General features: G+C 31.2%; 1 protein-coding gene across 1 annotated transcript in view; it reads right to left on the bottom strand.

The window, feature by feature from the left end:
* Nucleotides 1-2,445: 2,445 nt before the first annotated feature.
* Nucleotides 2,446-10,542, bottom strand: part of LOC123659832 — a 32,845-nt gene continuing 24,748 nt past the window's right edge. The window contains exons 2-6 of the mRNA XM_045595001.1: nt 7,865-7,899; nt 7,129-7,601; nt 6,883-7,038; nt 6,398-6,491; nt 2,446-3,073 (exon numbers count right to left, since the gene is read on the bottom strand). Coding sequence (XP_045450957.1) covers nt 2,904-3,073; nt 6,398-6,491; nt 6,883-7,038; nt 7,129-7,601; nt 7,865-7,880 — 909 coding nt within the window. The 5' untranslated portion in view covers nt 7,881-7,899 and the 3' untranslated portion in view covers nt 2,446-2,903. The remainder of the gene's footprint in view (nt 3,074-6,397; nt 6,492-6,882; nt 7,039-7,128; nt 7,602-7,864; nt 7,900-10,542) is intronic.

Below are 10,542 nucleotides of genomic sequence, written 5' to 3'. Positions count from 1 at the left end.
TTACATCGTACAGAATTTAAAAAAATCTTATACACAATTATATTATACTATTTAATCAACATTTTTATATATATGTGAAAACTCTCGAAACTACACACAAAAAATGGCTTAAACATAATTAAACAAAAAAAAAAGACGGAAGACCAAAAGTATATAAAATTAATAGCTCTGAAATACATTTAAAACGGTATTAAAAGCGAAAAAATCATGACATGTATATAAAATATGAATCTTTAACTGTATCACTCCATGTCACAAATCACAATACACTTTTGGTTCTTTTATTGACATCATTCGTTATACATTTAGTACTATGATTTTTATAAAAGAAATTCAGTCTAAAACACGCTTCAATTAAAGCGTGGAGTATTTAATACATAATGCAATTTTATTTCTTTATGCCAGTTGATTTTGCGTTAAGATAAAAATTTTTATTAATCGACTCGCAATAAAAGATAATTTACTCACTAATTTTTATTTTTATTTTTTTATTCCATTAAACCTTTTTTAAAATAATATTGTATAATTGAACTATGTTTTGTTAAACTTTTAATAGAATTTAAAACAAGATAAAACAGTTTTCAATATTAAAAGATTTACTTTTTAATTTTAATTACATTACTATAGGTACATAAAAAATATATTAAGTAGGTTTTAGATATATCACAAATTAATCTATTTTTGATATTTCGTAGTGAATTTTAAAGAACAAAGGAAAAAAAAATGGCGAGTGATAAACTATAACGACAAAGGAAGCAAAAAATATAAATTGTCTTTGAATTAAAATAAGTCACTGTAATAAGTACTTCGTATTTGTCTAAGTATTTTTTTTTTCTTCATACTTTTATATTATAAAACTACAGACAGAAAATTTACTATATTTTAAGATATTTTGATAAAATTGTGTTAATCACAGATATTTCTAATCAGATTACAAAATAAATGCTTGTTCTTTTTACTTTAGCTAAGAACTATCACGAATGTAAAAGTCTACTAGGGCTGTCTGCCATCACATGAAATACAGAAAGCCTTCCAAATCCTCGGCCATTTGGGTAACATTGAGTTCTTTCTTAGAACACACCCGAAAAATACATCACTACGAATTTCAATATGCGAATTTTTACCTAAGATTTAATTCAATTAACGTTTACATTGATTGAGGTCACGACACTAAAAGCTTCCGGGTTTTACCCGAACACATTTTATAAATATAAATTACGTCCCTCGAACGGTCCAACGACAAATTCATACCCTTCTCACAACGTGTCCGTATACCTATACTTTAAAAATAAAAACATATTTTAACCTATTATAGTAACAAAATTATTACACATACATTATACAAAATATTGTCAAAACATTTGCTTATTCATATAAAACAAAATCTGTACTGTTTGATGATGAAATATACACTAAATTGTAGATAATGTAGGTAGGAACAAAAACATGTCTTTTTCTATGTCTTATAAAATTATACTGATAAAACTATATAGTTTCTTACTGATAAAACTATATAGTTTAATTGAACGTGAACTATTGTATTTTGCGCACAAAGGAAGTTGAATTCTACACATAACTTACGAGTTTAAAGATATGACACGAAAAGTTGATTTATGCATTATCATTATATTATTATAGGTATAATTTATATTTTTATATAAAATCTTTTTTGGTGATTATTCTATATGTATAAGTATATATTAAGTAACTATTTATTTAAGTAACTATACATTGCACGTTCAGTAAAATTAAGGTATTTTAATAAAATTATACGACAAAAGTGAGTAAAAAAGCGTCAATTAAGTATTTTAATTCTTAATTATTAGTTTAAATGTCTATTCAGACCTGTATTACCTGTAGGGCCTGCGTGTGGAAATTGCGCTCCAAGTATTCTATTAAAAGATTCTTACTTTGTAAATTTTTGTTTTTGTATGTTTCCAAAAGTGAAAGTAATAAAAAATATTACTAATAACGCTGGTGTTAATCATGATCCTTATTACAGTGATAAAAAGGTGGAAGTAGACTAGTATTATTAATAATTCGATATAGGACTATTTACAACATTGTTATATTTGATAACATTTTTATCAGCGTTTTATTTTGAGTTTTTATCAGTATATTGAGAAAAATCTGCGTTTTTTTAAGCATACCAGCTTATATTTAAGTACAATTTTTTGAAGCAGTCCATTGTTTACTGAACTTTATTACTAAAACCACGCTGCCCGACCATCTTTAAAATGGTTATTTCTTAGAAACTGTAACAGAGTCTTGATATTTTTTTATATGATGAGAAATAAGTTAAAAACTAAAGGGATTTATCATACAGAAACATTGCTGTTTCGTTTATAGCTTGATAACAAAAGTTGTAACAAAGACGTTTTAGTTACTACTTTAGTTACTTATTTTTTATTATTATTACAATTTGGCAAGAACAAATGGCACTTGTAATTTGATCGTTATATTTATTGAAAACAAGAAAAATATATAGGTTATTTATCAAACATCTCGCATATAAGCTCGATTAATATTGTTTACGACTTGGGTTTTAATCTTTCAGATAAACAATTAATCACAAAGTAAGAATCTTTCATTTAACACTGTAGCAGTTTTAACTTAACCCGCTATGTAGAATAGTCAGTAAGTACATATTAGAATTCAATAAATTTTTAATATATCAGAGATGCGTATTATAATTGTTAATATAAATCTGTAAAGACTATTCTTTGAATCGAATGACACACCTATCAATCTTATATATATCATTTAAGTAACTTCTTCGACAATACTAATAACTACACTAATACAAATTACTTCCGGTACGTTAGCATCAATTAAAATGTGACCTACCAGGCTCTGAAACGAATAATTAATACGTTTTACATTTATTTTAATGTCAATTTAAATCAAGTGCTTTTCAATCGAGACGTCAAATGTGCGTGTACAGCGGCGGGACTTCGCAAGTCTGCGATGGAGTGACGTGTCTTCATCAAAGCTTCCTCGCGGCACACCTCGTCTTGGAGGATACAATCCATTATTTTAGCTACAATTGTCGACGGTGGAACATGAGGATTCCCTGTAAATATTCGTAGCAATGAAATCCGTGTATACTTATAAAAATGACGAATATGTGTTTTAATTATTGTTTTGTTAACTTTGGTATTTGCAAATTTTAATGTCTGCGGTTTGTGTAAAGGCCAAAATACATATCTTTCTTTCTTTCTTCCTTTCTTTAAAAATGGTCGCAATCCTATTTGTACCTATATTTTACAACGTAAATATTACTATAATCCTTTACATCGGCTCTTCGGATCTCGATCTTCGGATCTCGGTCGACACATGTTGGCGAATGTGAAAAGATTATATACAAACTCCTTTCTTACTTTCTATTTTTTTTAAACCAAAGTTTAAACCTTTTGAATAAACTAGACTGAAACGAGCTGCAAGTGTTCTACTACTGGACAAAGACGACTTCTCCATTTAAAAAGAAATAAGAACGAAGAATATGGAAAGGAAAAGAATTGACGGCACGGATTGACCGCTATGCCGTCGTCATTAAGAAGAAAGGGTAACTTCTCAGTCAGGACTTTTGAAAAATAGGTATTTGAATAAAATGTTCCTATCTCGTTATATGCCGCCGCCGCGCCCCGTGGCAAGAAAGGAACAACTGCAGCTCAGACCGTTTTAGGTAGATAATTATTGACCAAAACAACATTTCGTAGTTGACTATTTCCTCCCCAAAACATGCCATTTTTTATGTAACTAAAAATACCTTCATCTATTCTTTGAATGCCTCTATGTTCTTGTTTTTTTGTAAATATGCGTAATTTTTGTAATGTGTCTGAATATGTATAAAAAATTAGGCAATATTTCTAGTTTTTGAAGACTCCAACTCCCCCTATGGTAATAAGAAAATGAAAAAAAAACCCAAGGCATGGCCAAGACCAAACTGCATGGTCATGGCAGTTAAAGGTTTTATGTTACAAAATATTTGATCTAGTTTATTATCCAAGAAGGAAAGTCGACTACGTTTGTATGGAGAAAGAGCCGGTATCCTTTCGTCTTAAGAGTTTATAGTAACAATTGAGACCGATATTCCGTGCTCTAAGAGATATGATATATGGGGGTCGGCATCATAGACAAATACCCAGACAATAAATACATATTCGTATAAGTCTAGATATATTATAAGCGGATCCTGCACCAGAATAATACTCGTTAAGTATATAATCATAATAAAGTTTGTTTCTAGCAGCTAATATCAAAAACTAAGTCCAAATTAAAAGTAATTTTGTATCAGAAAACCTGCGCACTGAGAAATGTAAGGAACATCAGACTACCACTCAATACCACAGTAGTAACATGTGTATAACAGCCGTGCGTTGAATATAATAAATAAGACTGACTATTAAATTTTGATCAGCATGTAATTAGTAGCTTCCAAATCACAGTTGTACACAAATAAATTTTTATTTAACTATTACGTATAATAATAAAACAGTGGTAAATTCCTGTTTTACTGATTGTATGTTTTTTTTGTGTGTGTGGGTAACCTCGTAACTTTTTACTGGGTCTACCGATTTTGATTTTTCTTCTTGTATTCGAAAGCTGGTGCTTGTCACGCGGTCTCATTGTAATTGAGCGGAATCTGATAATAAAGCCTTTTTTTTGTTTGGGTACAATTTTATTTATCTATTGAAAAATCCAGCCACAAGATATAAATACACTACGATATAATGTAAATAAAATATGTGCATTTAAAGCAAATATAATAATGATAAGTAAACAAAATAATGTACTTACTGAACTGCTATCTCTGGAACTTGATATGACCTATGACACCTTGAAGGCAAAGGTTTCATAAAGCGGCAAACAGGTGTACAGTGTTCTGTTAGTGGGTTAATATATGTTGCAATGAGAGTTAGTTCCACTTTATTGTAAACATACTTATTAAAATTATTTATTATATATTATGGAACCTAAAGCAAGATAAAATGAATAACATTATTTAACATAAACATAAAACTACTATACGTGTACTACTGATGGAATAATTAAATAATATACAAGTTCACTATTTGACTATTCCGCTTATGACAACATTTGAAAATATTCCTTTTTAAAGTTTTTTTTTTTTTTTTTTTAAATAGTATGATCAATCAAGATCACGGGTTAGCCTGTAATATCCCACTGCTAGGCATAGGCCTCTTTACCCATGTAGGAGAAGGAACGAAGCTTAATCCACCACGTTGTTCCACTACAGCTTAGCGGATATATTCCTTACTATGAATAACAATTGCTATCAGGTATATATGATAACAACCGGGACCGTCAGCTTAACGTACTCTCCGAGGCACAGTGGTTCGATCCATAAGAATAAACAATCAGATAAGAAATAAATATTTGTATAAAAGCAAAAATCCACTCCGAGCGGGAATCGAACCCGCAACTCCGGTGTCTATGCACTGCCGACACGACACACGCACCCAGAGCGGTCGTCTGCGTCGGCGAAGCGGTAATCTTAATATATCTAAAATATATAAATAATATATACTCTTAATATATATAAATTACGTGTCACGTTGTTTGTCCGCGATGGACTCTTAAACTACTTAACACGTGCAGTTTGATCCAACTTGAAAGATAGGCTTTATTTTATTTCGATATATATAATTATAATATTCAAGAAAAATAATAAGGCGGTACGAAGTTCGACAGATCGGCTAATAGTATATAGATTAAAATTATTTTATAGAAATTTACTTGGTAATAAATTAATATGGCAACAAAAAAGTCAGTAAAAGCATCCGGAAAATTTTGTTAAAAAAAATTAGTTTTGAGATGACCAAACCCAAAAAACTGCTGTATTCCGTTAATATTCTGTAGCAATCGTCACTAAAAATCTATAATCTAGATCTCATTTTTACAATAGACTACAACACAATTTTAATGATACAATAGTATGACCTTGAGGTTTACAGCCATCACGACAATATTATCCCTCTGATCTTGCTTCCAAGTTGTATTAGAGTTTTAGTGAAATGTTTTCCTTTTTCCTTATAAATAACCGTTGTTAGTGATGACATTAAAAACAATGTCACAAAGTTAGTTAACAACATAAACAAGGAAATCCATAATCCTTGCTATATGCTGCATGCTACTTGAGAATATGAAGTCTGTCAGCAGACAAATAATAACCATAATAAAATTTATGAAGTATATGTATTTTGATGATTTTTTTAATAATTATAGTATTATCTTCTGTGTTTGTACTAAATAATGATCCCATATTAGTAAAATCTGATTTCATCATTTTTATATAAACACAAAAATCATAATAAATTGTTAGTAAGCATTAATCATTTATCTTTCAATTTTGTTCAAAGAAAAATTCACATACCTGTAAGACCTCTATATCCAAAGACACCACAATCGTGCATTCTCATTGAATGTTGCTCATCTTTTATAAACTGTTCTGTACTAATACCTTTGAGCTGAAAACATTCAAGCAATTAGTAAAAATATACAATTGACATTTAACAGTATTTGTGCAAACCAAACCAACTACATATCCCATTAAATCAGTCTCACTCATATAAATACTATAACAACTAAAATAGTCAATCAAATATTCATTAGTAGTCAAATTTAGATGGGACCACAGCACTAGCTTTTGATTTTAAAAAAAGAATCATCAAAATTAGTGCCTCCATATAATGTTATTGAGTCAAATTGAGAACCTCCTCCTTTTTTAAGTTGGTTAAAAAACAATATGGTATCTTTTCTTCAGTTGATAATAAATCCAAACAAACAAAAATATTTCTGTTTTCAGAAGATCTTCATTATTTATTATATAATTATTATATTTTTTGAGAAACGTCTTACTTTCGATGGCACTAAGAATCTATCTGGTATCCGCTGTAATTTTTGTTGTTTTTCGCTTGGCCCAAATCCAAGTGCTAACAGTACTGACTCAGCATCTACTTTTCTAGCTCCTAAAACATTTAAAACTGAACTACCACTGGATCCACTTGCATCTGACTGTAAGGAAAAAAAAATTCATTTAATTATTTAACTATCAATACACACATACTTTTAACAGCATATTTTTTAATTATTAATTTATAATACCTGTAGAGAATGATCTCTGAATAGTGGGTTTTTCAACCTTGCCGGATAGCCTTCAGACTGCACTGAGTGGTCCCTTTGAAGTTTTTTTTTTACATTTCTAGATTGAGGGGTACTCGTAAGTAGTCCACTTTCTAAAGACTTTCTCTTCCATCCCTCTCTATATCCAGGGACATCTAAATTTTTGTCCTCGTGTAAAGTTTCTTGAGTAGCTTCTATCACTGTATTTTCTGTTACAGAATCATCTACTTTGTTTTCATCTGATCTGGTATTTGATTCTTGAATTTGTTCATCAGGATTAGAATCTTTTTCTACAATAATATCTGGATCGTTTTGACTTTCAGCCTCTGAATCAGCTGGGAGAGAATCCAGCCACTGCTGAACTGGACTGCTTCGTCTCATATCGTCTATAACTCCACTGAGCCAACCTCGAACTTTACGTTCTAATATTGAAGACACAGACTCATTAAATGTATCTGTCGTGAATAAAATACAACAAATATAAATAAAATTCTTTAAAAGCATTTAACTTAATTTATTATTAAACTTCAAAGTTGAATGTGAAATGATTAGTTGAGAGATTTATTAGTACCGCATTTATTTACAAATATTGTGGGTGGAATATATTATATGCGCAGTGTTAATTACAAATCAAATTTTATCATTGTCATGTTTATTTTAAATATAAAGTATGAATTTGTTACAGACACAAGGTTGCCGAGAGTTTTTCTAAACAAACCTGCTTTAGAATCCATTTCCTTTTCAAAATTAAGGCTGCATGCAAGAGAGGATATATGAGATGGACGTGCAAATGTTTTTTTTTTTTTTGTTTTTGAGGAATTCACATAAGGATAATAATACAGTTCAACTTAGTTAAACAACTTACCACTCTAAAACAATTCTTTAAAAATTTCAGCGTAAGTTATTATCACAATTATGAAGGAACGCTATAGTAGAAATCAACAGATTTTAATCAACAAATTTAAAACGTGAAGTATATGAATATATAGAGTTCAGTTCAGTTCTTTGCTTAATGGCTTTTAGTGAATAAGTACATAGAGAGTACATGTATGAATATGAAACACAATTAGTGACATTTTGGACTGACGTTTCCTATCAGACTCTGTGGCTCCCACTCCAGTATTGCTAACACACTGACATTTAAGAAATCGGTGTTTCTACCAACTAAAAATCGGGAGATTGCTGCTTAAATAAAAGAAAATAAAATACATAACGTTATAATAACATCTTTATCAATTTGTATTCTGAACAGTATACCAATCTTTTTGTGCCATTTTAACATTTTATTCCTTACCAATAAATAAATCATCAATTACATCTCATCAATTACTCATAATCAATTACTCTCGCTAATATACCTTTTGGAATGTAATAATACAATTATGGATACCGTGCACAATCTGTTTCGTAGAGACGTTTACATTAAATAAGTACTTGAAAAGACCTAGCCCATCCCAGCCTGCAAAATAATGATATTTGTAATTTAAAAAAAAATACAAATCGACAGATTCTCAATAGCTCAATTCAATTACGGTATCCTTTAAAATTGCTCACCTTAAAACATTTAATTAAAAATCAATAAAGTCGTTGAAAAAAAATTCATTTATCAATACTTTCAAACTCCTATATCTTTTGATGTAGGTATACAATATTTTAAATTGCTCAAAATGTTAAAAAACTGCTCAAGTTGCATTTATAATTGCTCAAGTACAGTTTGGAACAGTTCCACTTTCCTTAACTGTTAAATAAATATAAATATAAAAGGAAAAAGTGTGCAATATCTATTAAACTGGACAAAGCTAATTTAAATATCTGATTATAATGGACTTTGATTTTCATAGCGTATTAAATATTAATAAATATTTATTAATAAGCTTCACGAAATTTATTGAGGTGAGGCACAGCAGGAAATATATCAACTTTACAGAAGGTCATAGCCAAATAATATTGCTCTCAAGTAGCGTCGTGAGTCCTGTGGTAAGGTATTGCAGGCATCAGAGGCGGCTTGTGACATTTTTTGATGGGGGTTCACAAAAAAAATAAACGAAAAACTATCATTACCAGCTTACCATTTTTTTTTTATTTGTAAAGAAAATCAATTCTGTCCATGCAGATTCACCAACAGAAAACAGAACAGAAATCAAAATAATTTATTGCTTTTTTCACAACCACACAACCTTATGTGTTTTGAAATGTTCTTCACACTAAAAAACACGCGAAAAAGATTTAGTTCTCATACTACATTATTGAGTAAGTACAATTTCCGGACGCTTCTGGTTTTGCTGTGTGGTTACGGCAGTAAAGAATATAGTCCCTCTCTTCCCGTAGATGTCGTAAGAGGCGACTAAGCGATAGCACAGTTTCACTACTACCTTGGAACTTATAAAGCCGACCGATGGCGGGATAACCATCCAACTGCTGGTTTTTAAATATTACACAGGCCGAAGACGGGCAGCAGCGTCTTCGGTGCGACAAAACCAGCCCTGCGATCAAAACACATGAATTCTTACCAAAGTGTTGACTGCGATAGGCTGAAGTGAATTTCAGGACGTGGTAGCTTTCAGTTTGAGGCATATTTTGAGTCTTTTCACAATGAGCAGCGCTCCTGATTAGGCTAATTTCTCATACGAAATCCTTTGGTTCGCGCATCGACCTGTGTCGATGTTTCATTTTCGCACTTATTGAATAGAGTGCTAGAAATCGTATCAAATTTAGTTTCATAGAAGCTTAACGCAGGCGCTCCAATCGTTACAACTTGACGTAAAATGTACGCGTAAGTATAGGTACAATGGCGTAACTACCGGAAGGATAGGCGGGGAAGTGCCCCGGGGCCCCAAAGCTCAAGGCAGGCCCCCTCGGACTCTGACTTACAAACTATAAATTGAACTAATGAAAATTTCTCCCACATCCGGAATATAAATAAACCAGATTCTATGAACGTGAATTTAATAATGGAAACTTATTTGAAAAAATACAAGGGAATTCCTAACAAGTCTCGAACATCTTTGTTTGAAAATTGCAGTGTGTATTCTTAGGTTGATATCACAGTCGCGCAGTCGAACAGCGCGTTTCAACAGCACACGCTTGATGAAAGGCGGACATATGAGAAACGCGGCGCGTTTAAGCAGCGTGACTATAAAGTGCTACAAGCAAATGTGAATTTACAAGCGCGCGAGTTTAGTGAATTTATATAAGCGCGTGCGCCTGGATGGCGGAGCTCGACGGCGTGACTATGAAACCAGCCTAATATTGCACGCCGCGAAGCGTGGTACTTTTAAGTAGGTAGGCTGGTTTTTAGAACATATTATGTGCTAACTTTCAATAAGTCATCATTTATGTTGTTTGTGAATTCATGCACTGCATATTGAATGATATCAATTATGAATCTAAAACTTT

The sequence above is a fragment of the Melitaea cinxia genome, chromosome 14 (genome assembly GCF_905220565.1).
Source record: "Melitaea cinxia chromosome 14, ilMelCinx1.1, whole genome shotgun sequence".
NCBI classification, from domain to species: domain Eukaryota; kingdom Metazoa; phylum Arthropoda; class Insecta; order Lepidoptera; family Nymphalidae; genus Melitaea; species Melitaea cinxia.
This window is presented reverse-complemented; position numbering and strand designations above follow the sequence as displayed.